This window comes from Ostrinia nubilalis, chromosome 8 (genome assembly GCF_963855985.1).
Source record: "Ostrinia nubilalis chromosome 8, ilOstNubi1.1, whole genome shotgun sequence".
NCBI classification, from domain to species: Eukaryota; Metazoa; Arthropoda; class Insecta; order Lepidoptera; family Crambidae; genus Ostrinia; species Ostrinia nubilalis.
In genome coordinates, this window is record NC_087095.1 from 9,850,574 (window position 1) to 9,875,995 (window position 25,422).

The 25,422-nt window shown below is 37.8% G+C and overlaps 2 protein-coding genes across 3 annotated transcripts in view; both read right to left on the bottom strand.

Annotated features, from left to right (window-relative positions):
• Positions 1-25,422, bottom strand: part of LOC135073895 (corticotropin-releasing factor-binding protein) — a 61,228-nt gene that overhangs the window by 26,476 nt on the left and 9,330 nt on the right. The window lies entirely within an intron of this gene.
• On the bottom strand, positions 7,705-13,946 carry LOC135073874 (uncharacterized). Of its 2 annotated transcripts, none has more exons than XR_010257716.1 (2): positions 13,759-13,946; positions 7,705-8,625 (listed from the first exon to the last, which is right to left on the bottom strand). XR_010257716.1 is itself a non-coding variant. In XM_063968097.1 (2 exons), the coding sequence occupies exon 1, from the start codon at positions 13,567-13,569 to the stop codon at positions 12,295-12,297; it is 1,275 nt and encodes a 424-aa protein (XP_063824167.1). In that variant the 5' UTR covers positions 13,570-13,665; the 3' UTR covers positions 7,705-8,625; positions 11,592-12,294. The 2 variants fall into 2 exon arrangements, 1 of the variants encoding a protein (XP_063824167.1); XM_063968097.1 differs by lacking the exon at positions 13,759-13,946 and adding an exon at positions 11,592-13,665.

The following is a 25,422-nucleotide window of genomic DNA, read 5'->3' on the forward strand; positions in this document are numbered from 1 at the left end:
AGTATTCCATGCAAGGTCGGATCTGTGCTTTATAAAGCTGCAGCCTTTGCTTCTTGGAGAAGTACTGCCTTGCCCTCGAGAGGATACCAAGTTTTTTGGCAGCAGTTTTCGCTATGGATTCGATGTACTCGCCAAAGTTCAGCTTGCTGGACATTTCAATGCCCAAGAGTTGCAGTCGCTCGGTGATTTTGACAGGCACACCTCGGAATGTTGGAGCCATAAGAAATGGACTTCGTTTTGCGGAGAACAGACACGCCTGTGTTTTTGACGCGTTAAATTGGACCAGGTTGGCATCGCCCCAATCAGAGACATCCTGAAGGGCCAAATTTAAGCGTTCAATTAAGGACTCACGACAAGACTCGACCTCACGCCTGTTGGCTTTTGCGTTGGATATATAATTGGCTGTCACTGTCGTGTCATCTGCGTACCCAAAGGTGCCGGGTTTGAGCAGATCGTTGATATGCAGTAGAAAAAGAGTTGCAGACAGCACCGAACCCTGAGGGACGCCAGCGTCAATAGGTTGTTGACTAGAAGTGTAGCCCTCAAGGACTACTCTTATTGATCGTCCCTCAAGAAAATCGGAGATCCATTTGCACAAGCCAACAGGGATTCCAAAAGATGGAAGCTTGTTTAATAGGCTGCCGTGCCAGACTCTGTCAAACGCCTTTGATACGTCCAGTGAAACGGCAAGGGCTTCACCATGTTTCTCAATGGCCTCGCTCCATAAGTGTGTGGCATACACGAGAAGATCACCTGTAGAACGACTATACCGAAACCCATACTGACGGTCGCTGAGTAGGTCATTTTCTTCAAGGTATGACAGGATTCGGCCATTGAGGACACGTTCCATTATCTTGCAGAGTATAGACGTAACAGAGATGGGTCTGTAATTAGTTGGGTCAGCACGACTGCCCTTTTTAGGTACGGGCTGTACGTTTGCAAGCTTCCATGATTTAGGGACTAGTCCAGTCTCAAGTGAGAGTCGATACAGGCGTGTCAGAATAGGAGACAACTCCGGCGCACAGTTACGCAGGACAATTGCCGGAATTCCGTCGGGTCCACTGGCTTTATTTACGTCAAGAGAACGCAAGACATTTAAAACCTCTCTCTGCCGTATGCGGACCTCACGCATGGTGGAGGAGGCAGGGGATAATGAGGGTGGCGTTTTGCCTGCGACGTCAAGACGTGAGTTATCAGCGAACAGGGTGGCAAAAAGGTTCGCCTTTTCTTCAGCAGAGTGAGCCAGTGAGCCATCGGGTTTCAGCAGTGGTGGCAGGCTGGGGCGACAGAAGTTTGATTGGATGGCCTTGGCAAGGGACCAAAACGCTTTGGACCCGGCTGGGTAAGAAGCAAGTTTGGTGCCAATGCGTCCAATATGATCATGGCGAGCCCTGCGTAACGCCTTTTTGCAAGACTTGGAGGCTTGGTTGTAGGCTTTCTTCAGATTGCGAGTGTCCGGTGAGTCGCGCGTTCGAGCATCAGCCCATGCCAGAAACGCTGACTGCTTACACGCTTCAGCATGACGGCAATCAGCATCGAACCAAGGGCGAGCTTTGCTACCTGAGGCGACGTCTGAGTAAGGAATGAAGAATTCCATACCCAGGCGTATAACTTCAGTTATGGCATCGGCGCAACTCGTTGGGTCTCGAAAAGAAAAGCATGCCGGCTTCCAAGGGAAAGATGCGAAAAACTGACGCATCTCGTCCCAATCTGCTGACTTGTATCGCCATACTCGTCTTATTCCACAAGGGCCACGATCGGATGGGGAGTATGTCGATACAGTTTTCACCAGGCAGTGGTCAGAAGTTCCAAGAGGAGCAGTAACCAGGATGGAATATCTGTCTGGATCAGATGTCAGCAGAAGGTCAAGGCAGTTAGCTGTGTGAGTGTCGACGTCTGGGACCCTGGTTGCACAGTCTATCAATTGGGAGAGATCCAGCGTCAGAGCGAGTTTACGTGCCTCTCTCCCAGCGTGGTCGGTCACCTGGTATGGAAAGAGCCATTCCTGATGGTGTGCATTGAAGTCTCCCAAAATTACCAACTGCGCAGAGGGGTATCGGGCTAGTGCCTTATCAGCTGATTGGCTGAGGTAGTCGAACAGCCGGGTTGTCTCAAGGTCTCCGCTGTGCGAACGGTAGACACAGGCATAGAGTATTTTCTCTAGGCCTGTGTCCACCAAAACCCAAATTACAGAGAATCCAGGAACCTCCAGGCATTTGAGACGCTTGATGCAAATGTCATCGCGAGCATAGATGCAGACTCCTGCCCGGGCATGGAATTTGTGTTCTAATGTGTACCCAGGGTAGAGCAAGTACGCTGCGTCAGCTGGACATTTGATCTGCGTCTCAGTGAGGAACAGCAGCTGCGGTTTCTCAGTCTCAAGGTGGTGGTGGACTGCAGAGAGATTGGAGTGCAGTCCTCGTATGTTGGTGAGGTGCACTTTGAGTGGGAGGACGTGCAACCGCTGTTTAACTTCTTTCCTTTTTTTGTGTATCATTTTGAGAGTGAATAAGTGGAGGGAGTATGGCAGTTGAGCGAGGCGTTTTCATGTATGCCTGGAGAGGCAGACTGGGATAGCAGACCGCTTAGAGCCTGACCTGGAGACCGCGGGGACGCCCGAACCCCCCCAGGGATGGCCACCTGGTCCTCCCGTCTGGTCGCCAACCGGCAAGGTGGAGCATCCTGGGATTTTTCGCTAGGTGGCGGGGCAGCCTTTCACGTGTGGCTGGCAAGCTACTTGGGCCCCCAACTTCCTGCGGTCAGCCAGCGGTGCACTGTGCTTCGGATCCCGCTAGCCTCCAGAATCAGGCGCCCGATGCGACTACCCCGTCTAACTCAGAACGGCAATGTCACGATCCACGCAACTGCTCAGACCCATACTCCCGAACGGCTTCCCCAAAACACGCTCCGGAACACGGTGTAATAACACCGTTTGGCGGTGCGGCTTAGTCTGGGGGGTGGTGACCAGCCTCGGCCGACGCCTACCACCGGAAATTGGCTACTCATTTGGCACCACCCAGGGGTCACTTGTGGGGTCTCAAGGGTAAACCCACGGAAGCGAGTAGCATTAACCCCCGACTTTTTACCATTAAGTTGTACATTTATGCACTTTAAAACACTAATTGAATTTTAATTTGTTAATTACAAGCAAATCATGGACCTATAAAAAAAGTCGGACGGATTCTCATCAACAAAATACTGTGACATTAGGATACACCAGCTTGCCTGTACCACAAAATATAACAGAAGACAAACTCCATACTAAACGCGCTCGAGCCACGCACACATAGACACCGCTCTAGCAAGACTGTCTTGGACGAATGCGAGCGCGACGTGGCGCGACAGACGTTCGCCACACGTTCGCTGTGGTTTGCTTGAGTCACGCGCCGGTCAACCGCCTGTGATATTATTTTGTTTTGCGAAATTGACGAAAATGAGTGAACAGAAAAAGTCGTATTATAATTGTTCGGTATTTGGTTGCTTAAGGCTTGGTATTTCTGCTAAAGTAGGTATTTCGCGCTGTCAAAATCTGCGCGCGCAATACTTCGCCGAAGACAGCGCGCCAAAGAGCTCTCGCGGCTACACAGTATAGAAATACGCAGTTTAGAAATACGCAGTTGGTTAGGTTGACTTCCTTCCGTTCAAGCGTCACACTCACAGCACTTTCTAATACAAATCATATCCAAGTGATACAAATTAAAACAACTTTCAAAATTTTTGGGAATATATTTTAGAATCGAATAAAAGACTGCCGGAAATTGGCGTCTTTTTTTTTTCGCGCGGCCATCGACCAAACTTTGTTTTTTGATTACAAAATAGTGTAATAAACCAAACTTACTATGACATGTATACCTCTAAACTCGGTCTGAACTGAGTTACGAGCATTAGAAGTTTGATGATTTTCATAATAGATTTGCTTTTTGCGCGCAAGTTTTGTAAGAAATTGCAACAAAATAGTGACATTGCATGTGTGAACAAACAATACCATCCATTAAATGCTCCAGACATCAGTATGCAGCAGAATCAGCTCAATAAAAAAATAGCGCAATATTTTGTTGCAATTTCTTACAAAACTTGCGCGCAAAAAGCAAATCTAGTATGACAAAGTTTGGTCGATGGCCGCGCGAAAAAAAAAAGACGCCACCTTCCATACAAAATCTGGCATTGCCATTTAATATAGAATATAACTGCCAAAGTAAACACGGTTTAAAGAGGCGTGGCGTCACCCGACCTTCCGGAAGTTCCGCGCCGGCTAAAAGAATTTCAAGATTACGTCACCCGACCTATCGGTAGATCCTCGGGAGCTTGAGCGATTGGAAAAGCATTTTATGATCAGTTACTCGTAGTAGCGATTAGAGCTTGGATAATAAATTATACTTGTTGCAATTCACAAAGCTTTGCATGTAGTTAATTACATTAATCAGTACACGCATCAATTTTGTTCAGTCTTTTTGTTTATTAATAAATAAAAATATCATACTAAAATTGCATACATATTTGTTTGTATTGGTCTGGGTGTTTTCTTTCCATAATTTATGTATAACGTATGTACGGGGCTCTGTATCGAAAATCACTATGAGCAATGAGCATCACACACGGTTACCTGGAGTGCATTACCGCAGCAAAATTTTTATAAATGTTGTGCTTTAGAGAGTCGAGAGTATAGCAGATAATTAGTCCATCGTGAGCAGAAATTTGTCCACTAATAGCAAAATTCGTTCAAATTATCGTTTTAAAGTTATTAGGAAAAAACAGATTTTGCTTGGGGTAACGTTTCAAACATTACCCTGGCAATTTTTTTTTTGAAAGTCGTTCTATCCCGGAACCAAATACATGGTATAGATAGCTCTTGTTGCGTAGTAATTTGTCCACGAATAGCAAAATTTGTTCGTGTTCCGGTTCTCAAGTTATTTAGAATTTTGCTGGGGTAATGTTTTGTGATGTCCCAGATCTCGTAAATGGCTCAACGCAGAAGTTTGAAAAAAATACCAATGATAGACCTTGATATGTCCAAATTAGTTCAAACATTAGTCATTGATTTGAATGATAAACGCCAGTGTAATTAAAAGATTTCAGAAAATCAGATAAAACGGATTTGTGAGTAAACCAGTACTCTTACAATCGAATAAAAAGGTGTAGCATGTACCCTTGGTACACCTTTATAACCACAGTAAATATAAATGATGTAGACCTTTAGCTACAGACCTTAGACAGTATTTTTGTGAAAATTCTTACGCATGGTGGAGGAAGGGACGCTCTAGACACTCAAGTCTACAAGGAGTCACATCAACTCCAGTTTTAAATCCGTTGACATCTGCTGCATCTGCCATCTTTTTGGTTAGAAGATTCTTTCATCTTGCAGCGTAGACCTTTAGCTACAGACCTTAGACAGTATTTTTGTGAAAATTCTTACGCATGGTGGAAGAAGGGACGCTCTAGACACTCAAGTCTACAAGGAGTCACATGAACTCCAGTTTTAAATCCGTTGACATCTGCTGCATCTGCCATCTTTTTGGCTAGAAGATTCTTCTATCTTGCAGCTTAGACCTTTAGCTACAGACCTTAGACAGTATTTTTGAAACATTCTTACGCATGGTGGAGGAAGGGACGCTCTAGAGACTCAAGTCTACAAGGAGTCACATGAACTCCAGTTTTAAATCCGTTGACATCTGCTGCATCTGCCATCTTTTTGGCTAGAAGATTCTTCTATCTTACAGCTTAGACCTTTAGCTACAGACCTTAGACAGTATTTTTTATTATTTATTTGTGTCAGTGTGCTCTTCTAAAGAGTGTAAGACGATTGTATGTAGGTACTATTAAAATGTAATTTTAACTCATTGGTTTTGTCTCATATTTGAGGAATGTACTATGTATCATGAGTAGAGTCTTCGTTTAAAAGGATGCGAACGATTTAAATTTCAATAGGTAGACAAAATTGATAATTCTTCATTATCAAAAATTTAAGCTTTCTCCAGTAACACTGATATTATTATACTGTGACTCATCAAAGTCATCATTGTCAAAAATATTGACAAATCGCGAACTGTCACGGCCAAAAAACTGACACGCGTCCGTCCTCCGTAAGCGCCACCGCGCGACTGATTGAGATTGTCCAAGCCGTCATGGACGATTTTTTCCACATTTTTTAACATAGTAACTAAATAAGACGCAATATAAAAATTTCATCCGTTAAAAGCCCTCAAGTTATTTCTGAACTTTAGTTTAGTAAAAGATTTAGAATCTTAAATCGCTTATTTTAAAAATAAAACCATAAATAGAAAACGAATAGAGGTAACTTTGGGAATTTATTCTATCGAGTCAACTTCATCAAATCGTGTTTCCATCCGTTAATAGCCCTAGAAAATATCCTCAACTATGCCCAATAAAAATCTTAGCCTTTAATTTTACTGTTTAGTACCTCAAAAATGAAAAATGAAAACCTCATTTTCGCCATTTTCTCTGCTACCCGGCCTTAAACTCATCATTAAATACCGAATTTTCATTTTTTAAATTACCAGTTGATTCGGGGAGGTAAGTAAGTTATTTATTTGAATTTCAATTGAAATTGAAAGCCAACTCAATTATTAGGAATATCAAATTGTTTTAGAGAGGTTTTAGGAATTATTGGATAACTAGCTTTTGCCCGCGACTTCACCCGCGTGAAATTTAGTTTGTCACAGATCGTCATAAATTATAGCCTATATGTTATTCAGGGTTATAAACAATAATACTGTAAAGTTACATCAAAATCCGTTCAGTAGTTTTTGCGTGAAAGAGCAACAAACATCCAGACATCCAAACTTTCGCATTTATAATATTAGTTGGATAATAGTGTCACTCAACTAAATAGTCAAGTTTGTGCGGCGAGCAGACTTTATAAAAAAACTACAACTTTAAACTTTCAATGATTTTTAATGAAGTTATAAAGTACAAAATTACAACTAAGTGTTCAGCGATTGAACGGTACTAGCCTAACTAACCTAAGGTGCTTCGAAGTGGGAAGCCTAAAATCTAATGTGCTTCGAAGTTGGAAGCCTAGAATCTAATGTATCCATACCATCATCACGGGCTCCTTATATAGGGCTGATTATCGGTCCGGTGGCGTGAGGCGTCTACCGGGAACTGCAGGATGTTGATTTCAATTATCCCGACTCAGCATCAGCAGTTTAGGTTGTTATTGTAATATGATATCAATGATAAATGCTTAATATGCTTATTTCGTTATCTTAATGCTTATTTAGGTACTTGGATAATGCGTGATGGCATGTTGGAGGACATAACTCCTCCCTCCTTAAGTTCGAAATCATCCGATTGCTTAATTGGAATCGGAGGGTTTCGATTACATAAATTTGGGTACATTTTCTTTATCTTATAAAATATAACTATACTTATAACTAACACAATTATAACATATAAAATTACCGTGCCAACACTAACACTTTTTATGTTTATCACTGCATCACTTAACACTTGTTTTTCGGGAGATTTCAGCGCGTACGCCAAAAGTTGCAAGTTGTCCAAGTTGATGTCGTCCAGGTTTACGGGTTTTACTTCATCTGCGTTAACAGGGCCTTGTGCTACTTCAGGTAAGTTTATCTTTGCTGTTTTATGGTATTTGAAGCCTCTCGCTCCAGAGTGGCGTCGTCTGAGAGTTACCTTTTGTATTTGGAGGTCGCATACTCCGTCCATTCCAATCAGGTAAGTGCCACGAAGTTGTTTTCTCGTGATTTCCCCCTTGCAAGTTTCCTTCAGGGTTACCGGATTTCTGGAATACACAATCCACCAGTTTTCATAAAAAGATCTGATGTACAAGTTATTGATTTCCACGGCTATAGGTTTGCACATGGAAGTGTTAGTTTCCGATTTCATTAAGCTTGAAGTGCATAAGTCCTGTTCTTGTGTAGTAGTATCCACATTTCTGCATAGATGAAGGTTTTCGTCGATCTCCTGGCATGGTGAGGGGAGCGACCAAGTTTTCGCCTCTTGTACCAGGATAAAAGGGGATTTAGGTGCAAGGATGGTGGTGATATTATTTTTATTAAGGATGGGTAAAGGAATTACTCTATAGTAATTATATATGTCGGGTGTAACCAAGGGAATGCTCATAATAAACGTTATCTGTCTTTCTTTAAAATATGCTTTTAACTCTATGGTCTGTTCAATTTTAACTAAATTCGCTAATTTAGCTGGGAATACTAACTTATTAGTCATTTCGATCTGTTTTAATACATTTAACAATTCCTTATTATCGATTATTGATTGATGTAACACCTTAAGTCTACTAAAAGCTATAGCGGTTTCAATGTCGTCCAAATGTGTAAAGATCGTTTGAAAGTTATGAATAAATAAATGAAATACTTGAATGATCTTGTTTTCTAATTTTTCTACGTTACTTTGATTTATCTGTTTTTTAATTATTAATAGCTCTTTATTGATTTGGGCGAAATTGTGTCGAGTTGCATTGGTATTATTGGCTATAATACCCGCCATTTCGGATAAGATCGTTACTTTATTTGCAATAGCGTCTTGATTCGTTTTTAATTCTTTAATCATGGTATCGTATCAAGTTTGTCGAGTTGAAGGGCCCGGGCGCGGATTGTCAGGATCATCATCAGGATGAGGCACCTGCGGAGGACGCCTTATGTCTTTAATTGGAACTTTAGTGGGTCTATTTTTTGATATTACAGGGACTGTGTTTCTAACTATTTCACCTGAGACTTGTGCTTTTTGATAACGGGGTTTATCCTTACTTCGTCTTTCATTCACGCCTTTTATAAACACTGTATCACCCATTTGGATGTCGAATTCAGTTTCACCGCCGCGTTTGTTCCTAATGCTTTCTTTAGTTTCAATAATTTTATCGGTTAAATATTTGTATAAATGTTTCGTTTTTCTTACGTGTTCCTTTACTAGCTGTTGCGTATATTGCTGATTAAAATCTACGTTAAACGGGCTTGAAGAGTCCGTGTGTCCAAAAGTTACTTCAAAAGGCGTTAAACCTGTCGTTGAGTGAATCGTTTGATTGTATGCCAATATTGCATACGTCATTACGGCTGCTGCGTCTGTGAATTTTTGTTCGAATTTAGCGAGTCTGTAAATCTCGATTAGTGTTGAGTGGAATCTTTCAACGATTCCCATTGAGTTGGGGTTATGTGGAGTACCTATGTGTAATTCCACTTTATTAAATGTTAACATTTCTTTTAAAAGGGCGTTATTGAATTCTGAGCCTGGGTCGCAATTGATTTTTGTCGGAACTCCATAAAATGAGAAATACTTTAGCAATGCTCTAACTACTTCCGGTGTAGATCTATTAGGTATTTCCATAGCCTGTCCTAGCTTACTAAACGCGTCTACGATTGTAAGATAGTATTTGCCTTCTATACTAAACAGATCCATAAAAATTTCCTGAAATGGTTTTGTTTGAGTTTGCGTTAACTGTAGTTCGGGCTTAAAAGGTTTTCTATTATATTTCATTTGTTTACAAGTTTCACATGCATTTATGATGCTGGAAACAGTTTCTTCCATTTTACTCCAAAAGTAAGTGCGTTTAAGACGCATTATTGTTTCTCGTATTCCACGATGACATGTTGTTCCGGTGTGATAAGTTAGTACTATAGCGCGTTGTTCTTGTTCGTCTGTTATATGAATGATACGCTCTGTGCATTCAAAGAAATGTACAGTATCTTTTTTAAATAATGCTATTATTGTTTCTACAAATAGTTTACGATGATTAGGGTCAGTGAAGTGGATAAAATGTTTTACTTTAGGTCGGGTATATCGTTTTAAGAAGTCTTTAATTAGATCAGGGCGATTTAATGGTAAATTGATTTCTAAAATGCGTTGTTTTGAGTTAGAAACATTGACTACTTCTAACTTGTCTAATCCCCAAGAATCTACTATAATTTGATTAGGTTTTGTGTCTATTGCTTCATTTAATATGGGTATACCTATGGTATCTATGTCTTTAGCGGAGTGTGCTGTTGCGGAATGTGAACTACTTTCTGGTGCTGATATTGTGCTACTATTTGATGGTGATCTAATAGCTCCGTAATCATTTTTTTTTTACGCGTTTTTGGGAATTAATTGAATTACTGGAATCTGATGAAATTGTCACTATACTTGATGGTTTATCATTGTCTATATTTACCTGCATTGACATATTATCATCATTGGTGAGTGCGTTTAATTTAATTCGGGATAACGCGTCAGCGTTGCTGTTTTGTTTACCATTTTTATATATGATGTCATAATCAAATTCCGCTAAACGTAACTTCCATCTGGTGAGTTTACTGTTGGGTTCCTTTATTGAATTTAACCATGCTAGTGGTCTGTGATCGGTGTAGATTGTAAACTTTCTACCATACAAATACGGTCTGAAATGCTTTGCGGCCCAAATTATGGCTAATAATTCTTTTTCGATGGTACTGTATCGCGTCTCGGCTTCGTTCAGTGTACGACTTGCGTAGGCGACCGGTTTATCGCTGCCTACAGTTCCTTGTGATAATACGGCTCCGATAGCGAAGTTAGAGGCGTCTGTTGTTAAAACAAACGGTTTCTCGAAATCGGGATATTGTAACAATGGTGCGTTTGTTAAAAGTTCTTTACATGTTTGGAAAGCGGATTTGTATTTGTCATCAATTATTATTTTATTGCGTTTTTTTAGACAACTGGTAAGTGGCTGTGTTATTTTGGCGAAGTCTTTTATAAACTTCCTATAGTAACCTATAAGACCTAAGAAACTTTTGATTTCTGTTGTAGTTGTGGGAATAGGGAAATCTAAGATGGCTTTAATTTTGTCATTGTTCGGTTTAAGACCTTCCTTAGTGATTGTGTGTCCTAAGTACAAGACTTCCTTGCGTAAAAATTCAGATTTATCTAATTGGATTTTAAGGTTGGTTTCTCTTAAGCGATCAAATATCTTTCTTAAGCTCTGAATGTGTTCCTGTAAGCTATTACTGTAAACTATGATGTCATCAAGGTAGACTAAACAGTGCATTCCTTGTAACCCACGCAGTACGTTATCCATTGCGCGTTGGAACGTCGCCGGCGCGGTTTTTAAACCGAACGGCATGCGCAGAAATTCGTAGTGCCCCGCTTGGGTGCTGAATGCTGTTTTCTGTCTGTCATCCTTATCTATCTCGATTTGATGGTACCCACTTGCTAAATCCAAGGTGGTAAAGTAAATTGATTTTCCTAGTTTATCAAAAAGATCCGCGATGTTGGGTAATGGGTATTTATCGTCGGTTGTGATTTCATTTAAACGTCTGTAATCAATGACCATCCTAAATTTTCTTTCACCTGATGCATCCATTTTTTTTGGAACTAGATGCACTGGAGCATTCCACGGGGAATGTGATTCCTGAATTACATTATCTAATAAAAGTTTTTCCACTTGTTTATTAATTTCGTCTGTCTGGACTTGAGGTAACCTATATGGTCTTACGTAAATAGGATCCTCATTTTTAGTACGGATTTGGTGTTTTACATTGTTTGAAAAGCTCAAAGGTATTTTTTCACAATAAAAGATATCACGGTATTCATAGCAAAGATTCCTAATGACCTTTCTTTCCTCATCATTCATATGTTCTAACCTGAGTTTTTCCAGATTCTGCTGTAACACTTCGTCGATCTCATAACCTTGCGGTGCGTCACTGATATTATTAACTGGTATTTCACTGACACTGTACGGTTCTACTGCGAATGGTTTAGATATAGTTATCGTTATATAGTTATCCGAACTATTTTGGATCACGGTATACGCGTAACCTCGTTGACAGCTCACGAGAGCACTGGGCATACGGACGCCTTGTCCGAAGTTAGTATAATTAATTATTGCGTCACCCTCTGACACAGTGGTGGGGATTTTAACACGTGACTCGGATCGCGGTGCTATAGTTACTTCATATGGTGGGCTATATATTATTCGCAACTGTGCGTTATGAGTTTTTAATATTTGTTTGTCCATGTCTATGGTAGCGCCCAACTGTTTTAACAAGTCGCTACCTATCAAGCCATCGAAACGATTGTCTACGTTATACACGTAAAACTTATGGCTTCCTATGGTTGCAAATGATTTTAATAATGGAATATGGATTACTTCATTATGGCTACTACGCGCGTGCGTGCTAATGACTTCAAATGGCTCTACATATTTATAGGCGTTGAAATACTCGTTAGCCTTTTTCGGGCTTATGAACGATCGTGTACTTCCCGTATCTATCATAAACTTTGCTTTGATTTCAGGTATTAACACGTGTGGCAATCTTAACATTCCGTCATAATAATTTAGATTTATCACTTCCGATTTATATCCGGTGAGGCTTCTATTTGAAAATTTTCGTCATTATGAGTTTCCGGTTCTACTATTTGCTCTGATTCATACTGAGGTACGTCCTCGTACTGATCGTCGTAGTAATAATAGTACTGGTCCTCGGGACTCTCGGGCTCGGGCTCGTAAAAGAGTGTTTCCGGGGTTTCAGGGTTATTTATTAAGTTATGATGGATTGGAGCTGCTGAACGCATTGAAACATCAGTGTCCAACTTGTATGAGGGACGCTGCGCCAAAGGTGGGTTGCTTAATCCGAATTTAAATTGGTTATTTTGTTGTGGGAATTGATTGAATCGATTCATTGGAACCGAATATGGATTAGGTCTGTAGTGATTGTTATTATTGCTAGGCATTCTATAAATAGGTCTAGGATTTTGATTAGGCTGGAATCTGAAATTTTGTGGATTCTGGTTTGAGAAAACAAACTTGGGTTGATTGGACATATTATTAGGATTCTGTGGCATATTATATCTGAAGTTTTGTCCATTTGGGTTAAACCTATTGAAAGGTGTGAAGTTTTGTTTGAATGGATTATTATTATTGAAAGGTATGCCAAACTTAAATGCTTGAGTTGGCGATACGAAATTCGGTTTAAATGCCGGTTGAGATTGGGTAAAACTGGGTTTACTAGGAGTAGGTGTGACTCCTTTGTTCTTATTTTTCATATTATACTGAAATTGGAAGTTTTCCTCCTCAGTCACAATGCTTAGGGCTTGCTCTAATGTGGTGCAACCTCTAAGTCTAATCACTCTAATCATGTCTTCAGTTAGATTGAATAGAAAGACATTTAACGCGGTATTATCGTATATAATTACTTTAGCTGCTTTAATGCCTTCGTCCTCAATCATGTTGACTTTGGACATCAGCGTGCTCTTAACATTCTGAATACGATGACATAACTCGCTATACGACTCTCCATGTTTGATTTTAATTTGTTCTAGTTCGATCGCTATGCAAGCTTCCGATCTGGGGTCTCCAAAATGCTGGGTTAACACTTGTTTTAATGCTATCCATGTATTAATATCTTCGCGCTCGCTTAACAATGCTGCTGCGCGTCCTACTAATCTACTGGTTATCGCATGAAATACATAACTGTTTTGTGTTACATTTTCATCAGGACCTCTATATATATTTATAACATATTGGCATTCCCTTAGGAATAAATTCAATGTTTTACCGTCGCCTTCAAACTTCGGTATTAAATTTAACATTTCACTAGGTATAACATTTATATGTTCCATTTTAATTAATTAACAATTCTCTGATAAAATAAACAATTTCAAAATATTTCTTTCCTATTACTAAGCGCTGGCGTAATCCTTGAAGTGGAAGGAACTACGAGCAGTAACGTTTATTATGATTTGGGATAAAGAACGTTACAAAAATTTGGGAAGAATGGTACAAGAACGGTAGCGAAAAGGTTTACTCACTTGCCGCTCACCCCCATATCTTCTCGGTGTGCCGCTGCTGCTGCTGGTGCTGCTGCTGCTGCTGGTGCTGCTGCTGGTACTGGTGCCGCTTGACTTATTTGTTTGGTTCGTGGATCCCGCCGTTGTAGACTTGATAGCCTAACCGCGATTGCTCAAGACCGATATAATCGTTATACTTTGATTATCGCGACGCGAGATCCTGCCGGCTGCGCCAGTCAAGTTTGTGCGGCGAGCAGACTTTATAAAAAAACTACAACTTTAAACTTTCAATGATTTTTAATGAAGTTATAAAGTACAAAATTACAACTAAGTGTTCAGCGATTGAACGGTACTAGCCTAACTAACCTAAGGTGCTTCGAAGTGGGAAGCCTAAAATCTAATGTGCTTCGAAGTTGGAAGCCTAGAATCTAATGTATCCATACCATCATCACGGGCTCCTTATATAGGGCTGATTATCGGTCCGGTGGCGTGAGGCGTCTACCGGGAACTGCAGGATGTTGATTTCAATTATCCCGACTCAGCATCAGCAGTTTAGGTTGTTATTGTAATATGATATCAATGATAAATGCTTAATATGCTTATTTCGTTATCTTAATGCTTATTTAGGTACTTGGATAATGCGTGATGGCATGTTGGAGGACATAACTAAATACTACTTCCTTCTCGTGTATTTGTTTGCAAACTATTACTATAATAACGTACTAAATATAAATAAGTATACGTGGATATTTGTTATTGTCTTTCTTGCATAGTATTAAGAGTAACATTTTTCTATCTTATCGAAATAAACGCAACACATGACAAGACAACCCTAGCGCGACGGCCGAGCGTGCGAGCGAGAGAGGTATGCAAAGCGAGGTACATACATGAGTTTACCTTCTGTTATATTTTGTGCCTGTACGTACAGGCCGGCACGCACACATTCACACCCTGATACACCACTTCGAGTGCAAACTTCACACAGTTGACACATTTAAGCAGCGAAAAAACAACACGAATACGACATGTCTTGTGTGATGAAATTGTGTAAAAACCGTTCTGTTCGAACAAACAAAAATTAAGGAATCACATTTCACAGGCAAAATAATAATCCAATCACTTATTTCCCGACATTAAAATATTGAAATCAAACGTCATTCACTCGAAAAAATAATACGTCAAAGACCAGTGTTCTCAGTTATTTACGTGGGAAAATTACCCGAAATATGGGAAATTAATAATAATTTTAGGACTTTTTAGTTATTTATTACGCATACTATGGAAATAAAATAATTTATCATAATAATTGTGTTTTAATGGGATATATTTTTATAGGCAAATTTGATCCTTCCCAAAAATGTGGAACTGCGAAATTCAAATTTTCTTACATTGATTGCAAGTCAGTGTCAGGTTGTATGTTTAAAAAAATCTATCAGAGATAATAATAATATATTGATGATGCATAAGATTATGATTATAATGTACACAAGATTCGTAATTTGTAACTGCGTGAATCATTTTTGATCAACATTATGTACATACCCTGACACACTGACTTGCAAACAATGTAAGAAAATTTGAACATTGAAAATTTCGCGCCTACCTCAACGCATTCACCTTTCATCCTTTTAAAATGGCACGGAATAATTCTGTCTACATTTCCAAGTAACATCTGCCGATCTATGTTTTTCTTAAAATAAATGGGTAAAATGTTTTGGCTAACATGGCATCCCTAAATTCACTCACACAATAGACAAACGCCAAAATTTTGCGTCACAGTTTTGTTGTAGCGCGAGTTCCGTCCGCCTTTTTTTATAGGTCCATGATTACAAGGCGTCACCGCGGCGGCAGCCATTTTACGAAAATTTCAAAGAATAAAAATCGCAGACTTGACACTGACGCATAAATTAGTATACGAAAGGAAGGTTAAATACAGCAATAAAAAGATTTTTCTAAAGATTATAAGCACTTTGTATTGCACAAATTACTAGTAGTCCCGTCCAGCCCCTTGTGTTAAGCTAAATAAGCTTGGGTTACGGGTGGGCTCACACAATAGTCGTGCGGCATCATGGATCAAACTTGTTTGAATCTCACTGCTGTTGTTCGTATGCGACTGGTTAGTTAGTAAATCACCCTAATTATTGACACCTAGCTCACGAGATAGGCTAAAATTATAATAATTGTACAGTGTGTCTGGTCACCAATGTCCGACCCTTTAGGGCGCAATAATATGATCAATTTAATCGACAAATCCAGTATTAAAAAATTACAGCTATTTTATTTTTTTTAGTTTCTGAGTCCGGATGGATTCATTTATTTACCAAATCTACCGATGTACAGGACCTATGAGTATAAAAGTGATTCGTTCGACAGCTGAAAAAGTAAGCAATACATTGTCATCAAAAGCTTCCATTTAAATTTCTTAGAAACACTTGAACGTAAAAAAAATGATGCTTCTTTTTAGATTTTTCAATGTTACAAAAAACTAGAAAGTTTTACATTTTTAGATGCACTAAGTCATTACCTAAAAACTGATATTCCTTGGCTTTAAATCAACTAGTCTAGGTGCTAGCTACACAGGAGATGCAGCGGTGAAAAGGAGAGGTGGGAATAGTCCCGTAACTTCTACCTCACAGCTATTATACGTGTACTGAACTGAAAGTCAGAAACTTTCAGTTCGATGGGTGCCTGGAACAAAGCCGCAATCGACAAAACACAATTTTACAGGAGAAGAGATTTAGTGTCAATTTTGAATAATTCTAAACTACGAGGCGTATCAAAACGGTTTGTATATCAAACGATGCGTTATTTTTTCTGTAGTAACATTGAATGTGCATAAGGTTATAGTGCTTAGAATATACTTTAAAAAAGGTAGAAATACATATTGCCGCTTCATACATTGAAAGTCGGTTCCGTAAGAGTCCATTGTGGTTTTATTCCGGTAAAAAGTGTGCAATTAATCAAACAGCAATAGTGTATTGCAGCCTCGGGCGCTGATCTGAAGGATACAGTAATAGCCGTTTGCTTGTAGAAGATTTAAATAAAAGTTTTAACATTGTATATGGCACGATTATTCCGGTCAACAAATTTTAAATGGTGAATGGGAATAACGATTCAATATCCATAGTGCTTTTGGTAAATCAGGCAGTTTCAAAGATAAAATTCTGAAAAAAATTCAAAAGGTGTATAGGGACCCGCAGTTTACTAAAATCAGTTAATCGGAAAACTGCTGCTATGGCTATTGCGGCTTTGTTCCAGGCACCCATCGAGTTATTTTATTGGTTCTGGAATGAAGGCGTGGGTAATCCCTAGCTTTGTTCCTACCGTGACGAGTGGGATTTTTTCTAAAATCTTAAGATGGACTGACTGAAGATAGCAGGAAGACGCTGGGTGCAGGCCACTATCAACTGGGCGATGTGGAAATCATTAGAGGAGGCCTTTGTTCAGCAGTGGACGTCCAGTAGCTAAAATGATGATGACGATGTTTCCTTACAGTATCCAATTCAATAGGCAGAAACTAAACGTAAACGAAGTGTCGCCTCTGTAATGGTATCATTATCTATAACTCATAATATTTCGTGCGCTGTTGGATGACAGTTTTAAACTAGAGATGGGTAATTTTTTTATCGAATTAGAAAATACCAGTTAACGATTCTCAATTCGATTATCGATTACATTAGATTTTAATCGGGAAGAAAAATAATTAATGGCTTAAGCATCAGTATGAAGCCCATACGCACTTGTAGCACAAGTAACACGATTAAGTAGCCTCAGTCCCCTCAGTTGTGAATTCGGAATCGCCAGTTGTAATTTTTAAATCGCATCACAGAGTGAAGTAACTAACACCAAAAAACGGCAGAGCGAAGTGATTTCGAATGTTTCAACTGCTACGTTTTGTCACTTGTCTAGGAGGGCTAATTTTAGTCTAAGGGAGGGGAGCTTAGATTACATTACAGGAAACGAACAATATAATAAAAGAAAATAATGTAAGTAGCTGAACCTTTTTGCTATTGAGCACCATGAAAATTTAACACAATTTAGCCGATTTCTTTATTGTCACAATCGATTCACAATGTCTATGATGAGGCGACCGCAGGAACATCACTATTCGTGCAATCCTATCAATGAAGTACGACATTTTCTGGTGCAGATTTTATCGCCATAAATTATGAAACTTGATAGTCATGGATTTGACTGACAGCTGTCCGTCAAATTCCCGCCCCGCACCCCGCACTGTACATATTTTGTTCGCGATGTCTGTTCTATACGTAGTAATATTACTTCAATGGATTCATGTTGTTTATTTACGTGCAATATGTGGGCATATTATAAAAGTGGAATGCCGAGTTGTATTTCTAAAACTTGTTCTATTATTTTATACTATTTGGCTGTGACTCGGCGTGACGACAATACAAAACATTTTTCGCGAATCGGTGTTCATACATTCACACAATACATTAGACGCCATGTTGTCATAAACGACATATTATAAAATCGCTGTGATTTAATATTCTTAATCATTAATTTTATGGCAAGTGTCCATCAGGAATCATTGTTCTTACACACAGAATCGTATTATTTCGCTTTCGGGTAGTAATATGTCAAAATTGTTGGTTCTTAGGCGAACAATGTATGGAGAACGAACATTGTCCTTTTACTTATTCAAGGACCAATTTAACGTATGAAAAGGGAACGAAGGTTCTATGAATCCCCAGCACTAACAAGCGAAGCGTGGAATGACCGACTTGCTAGATGGACGAATACTTACTTATTGATGCTCTGAAGAGCCCTTAGATGCATACAAATACCACCACGGACTAAATTCGACGGAATATTTTAACCAAGATATTCGGCAACATTTATAGAATATGTATAAAGTTAAAATAGTTATCATAAGAATAGAATAAAATAACGTTTATTTTGCTGCCACATGAATACACAATTACACATACATACATAAAACAAACGGTCAACATTACAGAACCAGTCAAAAGAATAATAATTAAAATTAATCGGAAAAGTTACTTAGGCGGCGTTGCAGCAGCAAATAGGTCCCCCGTCTCAGCATGTGTCAAGTGCATACCACATGATAATATATATGATATGATAATATGACGATAAGCATAACATAATTATGCTTATCGTCCCTCCTAATAAAAAGGTTAACTCTACATAATAGGTACCTAACACTAATGCTCAAAAACACTTCTAACCAAACTTTTTTATTAATACGTCATCACTAACATGAAAAATGGTGGGTTCCCACACGAAAAGAAGTTTATCGCAGATATTTTGCGACAAAAAGTACCCTTCGTCCTCAATTTATCTTGATAGCGAAATTCATCATTGTTTAGTGTGAAAACGTAGCAACCAAGCAAATGCATTATAATACCTACCTATATTATTTGTCTAGTATAAAATAATAGCTATAAGGTAAACGACCCAATACTCGACACTTTTCGCACTTTGGCTGACTTTGCAACGCTGATACGTGAAAACTATTTGACTTAGAAAAAATCGAATTACATGGACAGATAGGTAATTTATTCCTCTTTTATGTAAATTTTTACTGATTATCGTAGGTATTAAGAATTAATTTAAAACAATACTTAACTGAAAAAAGACCCATTTGTACCAGTACTCGACACTTTAGACCCAATTATCGTCAAACGGACCCAGAACTCGACAGCTTTCCCGAATTTGAACGTTATCTCAAAGCAATAAAGACTATAATAGATTTGCCAATGTATGTCGAAATGGTTATATAAATAACAAATGCGCTGTTATACTTCAAATCAATATATATTTTCTGTTGTTTCTTCATGTGCGGTATACAACAAAGATTAGGTACTTAAACTTATAACATAAATGATCAACAATTTTTATATAGTGAAACAAAATCTTTGATAAATGTTTAACAAATGATATTCATAGTTAAATAACTGTCATTCGATAATTAATCAATATTATTTACTTATAGTATTAGCATTGGTACTTATTTGAAATAAACTAAATATTAGACTTAATTTTTAGCAGTAATTTACTTAGTTACTTTATTAATTTGTACTCAGTCATAATCAGTCTTTAAAATTATTCATATAAATGCAAAATGCAGCAATATTCTTTGTATTCTTAAGCCCCTATTGTAATAGGTCGATCAACAATATACATAGAAAATAAACATAAAGCTAAACAAAACTTTCTTGAGTTACAATAATGTAGACAAACCAAAATATTTTTTCAATTAAATAAAAATGAAAATGAAAAATAAAAATACTTTTATTAAATTTTCATTTTCATGAAAATGAAAAATGAAAATACTTTTATTAAATTTTCATTTTCACTTCATTTTTCATTTTCAATTATATAAAACAATATCCTTCTCTTCATAAAAATAATCAAAATCTTATACAAAATGTACATAATACCTAATTAATATCTTTGGGACGACCAGTAAAATAACTCAAATCTACTAATTTGTAGATAAGTAACATAACAATTAAGAAAGTTTTTTTAGGATATAACAACATAAACAATGCAAAATATTTTAATATAAATAATTTTATTTTGCTGTGTGACCTAATCCCCAATCTTTCGGTGTTTGTTTTGATATTTTTGAGGGTATATTTTTAAGCCTAAAAAGCACCATCGGTGGTGCCAGTTGACCCGCTCCGTTTGCTGTTATGAGAACTGTGACACACTCCTTGTCTCCACTTGGGATGACACTGTACACATTTTTGGATCCACGTTTGGCTAAAACTCTTTCAGAAGTTGGGGATAAAAAAAATGCACTTTCGTCGCAGTTAAAAATTCTGCGTGGATCTCGAGAAGCTTCTTCTAGATGGGCAGTTACAAAATATTCCGCAACTTCCTTAAACCATGTGCGAATATCTTTTTCCGTGACTTGAGCACGAGTTTGAGTTAAATTTTGCGCAACTCGTTCGCCAACTTTTGGATGACGTTTTACAAATGCTTTAAACCAGTTGCGACCTGGTTTATTATCAACGAAGGGGTTTTTTCGACCTAGTTTTTTTATGAGTATACAAACACTATCTCGCAACTGCTCTCTTGTGACAGGGAACCCACTATTAGCCATAAAAATTATCCAGTTTTCTAGGTGTTCCTCTTCTAGTGGTGTCAATACAGTACATGGCCCCTTAGAGCATTCAATGTCGGTACGACCGTATAATTTGTCCAACAATGTTGTCCTAGGCACGTTGTATTGTTTGGCAGCTGATGACTTTGGGACTCCTCGTTCTACAGCCTCCAATGCTTTCAACAAGACCTCTTTCGTGTATTTTTTCTCCGCCATGATTTTGTGTAAATAACACATGTTTATCTATACTAATATTATAAACTGAAGTATATTTTTGGTAGGTTCGATTGAAAAAATATTTGTATGCTGATAGCCAATTTATCAAGAAAGGCTATAAGCTTTAAATCACTACGCTTCGACGAATAGGAGCAGAGCGTCAATGAAAAATGTTGCGAAAACGAGAAAAAACATTGAAACTATTTTTACACATACGTACGAAGTCGCGGGCACAGATAGTGCAAGATAAATTAAGATCAATTAAATATCAACATAAACATAAAACAAAACAATAGAACTAAAACACCTAGGTATGTTCTATTATTCGAGTTATATCAATTTCCACTTGACAATGGCACAAATAAACCCCATACTACCTTATACCGTGTACCACCCGTTTACTGTAATAATTATAGTATGAAAATCAACTACCGTTGGTTTACCGTCATATTGTCATAATCATATTGATTGACATTCTAAAATTATGGCCATAAGTAGTGGCAACACCTTGTCATTACTTTAATAAAATTATTGGCATATTATGTTAGTGTCAGTATCAAAAAGGTTCGATTGTCATTAAACAAAAGAAGAAGCAAGTCAAAAGATAAAAAATCAGTCATGCGAATCTGTAAAAATATAATTTTGCCAGGTAGTTGTTTTAATAAAAATTACAGTAAACAAAACTTTACAGTACATCATAATATTGTTCTTCGTATATAACGACATTTCGGTGCACAGCAACAGCAAACAAGATTAAACAATGTTGTTGCAAAGTATCACTTATTACAACTACATAAGGTCCACATTGTTTATATTGGTGCACCATTTGTGCATGACCCAATACTCGACAGTCTCTAAAATCGACACCAGGGAGAACTCAATTTAAAAACAAGACTTTGTAAAGTTTGATCATCGGTATGATAATATGATACTGTTACGAAATGATTATTTATTGTATGTAGATTACTATTTAACTTTTATTTAAGACATAAGTTCATTAATAATTTAAAAAATGGCCCAATGACATACTTAGGTGCAGCTCATCAAGCGTGTACCAGTAACCGTCAAAATAGTACCAATTTTGACGAGTACTGGGTCAAGCATGCACTTCAAGGAACCAATAAATGTCACACGGAAATTAAATTAAATTGACGAAAAAAATATAAGTATTATAGGTTGAGTCGCTTAAAAATTTTCTTCGCAATATCACAAAATAATCACACTTACCTATTAATTGATAGATCCTTCAAGACATGGAATCTAAACTGGCGAGGCAGGCTTGAAATTCAGTGCCTGAATTAACGGAAAATGAGTATTTGCTGAGCACTACTGTTTCACTAATTTATTTTCGGACGCCATTGCAGTTTTTTAATAAGTGTTGCCATTTAAAATGTGTAAGAAAATACCATTAACATTTTGCCATAAAAATCGTTTAGTTTGGTGTTAGTAGAAATTTTTAATAAGCTTAAATCTAGAAAGTGTCGAGTACTGGGCCCCTGTCGGTATTACCTGCGCTTACCTTACCCGTGACTTCGTACGCGTGAAAATAGTTTGAATAGTATTTCCCGTTTTGCAACATTTTTCTTTACTGCTCTACCCTTATTTGCTATTGGGTGATGTCAAATAGCCTAAATAAAGTATTCCTCGATTTTTCAAGTCAGACTCGTAGTTACTGCTTTCAAGCAAACAAATAAACGAACTCTTCAGCTTTATAAATATTAGTAGGTAGAGATTATGACAGAAATGCAAACTTACGACCATTGCTTGTTTATCTACATTTGTTAACGTTAGCGATTTGTTAATTAGTGCCGAGTTAGCGTTGAAACAAGCGTAAACGTCGCATTAATAGCTCGTTTCCTCTAACACACTGAAAACAAGTTTCTAATGTAAATTCTGCTGCTATGATAACTTGACTGTTAAGGGCGGAAATTGAATCTCCGCCGATCAATTGTCCATTTTATGTGGAGGTACTTGTGGTATATTATGTATGTATATGGTCAACTTATGAAGTAATAAGATGTTTAGTTTGTTGCAGATTACTAAGGCTGGGGTTGCACCATCTAACTTTGACTGTAACAAACGTCAAAAATCTGTCAAACTCCATACAAAAATCACCGGTTATCGTTATGGTAACGGTCAAAGTTTGGTGGTGCACTCAGCCTTACTATGTATTTTTATGAAGGTCTCACAAAAAGTTTTATTCGGTTTAAAAAAAACCTACATTATTGCCGAATAAGCTAATTACTCGTTTGATAGCTAAACTCGAGCTTGTGAAAGCTTCAGATAACTGTTAGTTATTATTTTTGAGCGTAACTACGTAAAGAAGTTCTTTGAAAATAAAATAATACACATATAAATATTGTGTGCTTATCTATATACTTATAATAAATCTGTAGAGAGGTCAATTCTGTACATGAAATATATTTTCAAAATAACTATCAGGGGGTGATTAGTGATCGATACTGATGCCAAAAATGCAATCAGTAAAATTTTTGTCTGTCTGTCTGTCTGTCTGTCTGTCTGTCTGTCTGTCTGTCCGTCTGTATGTTCCTTATAGAAACAAAAACTACTCGACGGATTTTAACAAAACTTGGTACAATTATTCTTCCTACTCCTGGACAGGTTATAGGATACTTAGGAATTCCCACGGGAACAGGAATTAGCGGGAAAATCCTTTTGTATGAAAAATCTAAACCGCTTAAGTTAGACGCTTGAAATTTGTCATGCAGGTACCTTAGTAAACTTGAAGCTTAGTTACAACAGGATATTGCAAAATTCCCACGGGAACTTGAGTTAGCGGGAAAAAACATTTGTATGAAAAAATCTAAGCCGCGCAAGATAGATGAAGGGGGTAAAACGGTATCCACGCGTACGAAGTCGCGGGCGGCCGCTAGTTGAATATTAAAAGCCTTAAAACAATTTAGGAACACTACAAGTAAATTTTGTACAAAAAAATTTCGTAATAGCACATCTCCATCGCGAAACTGATAGGGAAGCCCTTTTAATACACAACTCTGCGAACAAGCGGCTGCTTTGTTAATGTAGAGAAGTGAATATCAAAATCTGTGTCTTAATTAATTCCGCCAACAAAATTTAACCCTAGAATTGTAATAGATGAATAATGTATGTACTCGTATGGTACGGTTATTTTTGCGACAAAACTAACAGAATAATAATGTGTAATTTATATTGAATTCTCAGCGATGTTTTGTAATGTGAATCTTATTGTTTTTATTGTCATAGCCTTCTTTTGTTTCAAAGACGCAACGAACTAGTGAAACCTAAGATCCAAGCCTAATACCTACAACTTACCTTATACTCGTATAACATTAAATCGACTGTTGAAGTGATTTCGATTGTCTAAACAGTCTAGATGTTTTAAACCCAATATAACGTGGTGTAAAAATTGTTGGTTACACAAATATTCATTTTGGTTAAACATTCGCTTAACTTTTTGCTACCCATTGGAGTTATGGAGTTTATAGAAAAAAGAAGCGATATTACCAGGAACATAGTCGAGATGCTGACATGCTGCAAAATTTGCTGACCATGCCATGTTGAAGCTGAATACGTAATCAAGTTAGAGCCACTAAACTCAACGAGAAAAGCGTAGTAACTCTCAAACTAAATCATTTCGGAAACGGTTATGTTGGACGGTGTGTATGGAATGTACTTAATGTATTAAATGTGAAAAGCTTTAAAAGCTTTTGACCAAAGGGTCGATGCCCTAACCGCCGAAATTTTCTCTCTCACTTGCAAATGTTATGACTTTCCTTTCTCCAAAAAATATCCGCTATACCTAACAGTGGGCAGCATTGTTTAATTAAAAATACAGTCATATGTGGTTGAAGCAAAATTATTCATAAAATAATTACATATGTAATGTATTATGCCAGTGTGTTTTGCTTGATAGGTACTTCAAATTAAGGAAAAGTATTTCATGATTTAGTTCCTACCGGTTAGTATTATGACGACATATTGGACCTTTTATATTCCGACGTTATGACGCAAGCATTAATCACACTTCTCAAAGAGGAAAACCTAAACTTTTGTAAAAGAAACTTTAAGGTATTTTCGTTTGCCCGAGTGAGTATTCTCGTTACCCACGGTTACAAGCTAAAGTCTAAACGAAGTTGCAGCTGACGAGAAAACGTGTATGAGAAACTTATTTTACAACAGTCTTCTAACTTTTGACTTCATGATGTTTAATTAAGGCTCTGATAAACCTGGTTTCATGAACGGGAAAGTTTGAAAAGTTGCACGTGTTCATATTCTATTTTTAGGATTCAATACTGAAAGGGTATTACCGGGAGAACGGAAGATAATCCACAATCCACTACTTTTACATTTTATAAAACTTCATTTTCTTTGAA

What these genes read in the sequence shown, in the direction of transcription:
- LOC135073874 (XM_063968097.1), bottom strand. Translation starts at nt 13,569, where the DNA reads ATGGAACATATAAATGTTATACCTAGTGAAATGTTAAATTTAATACCG.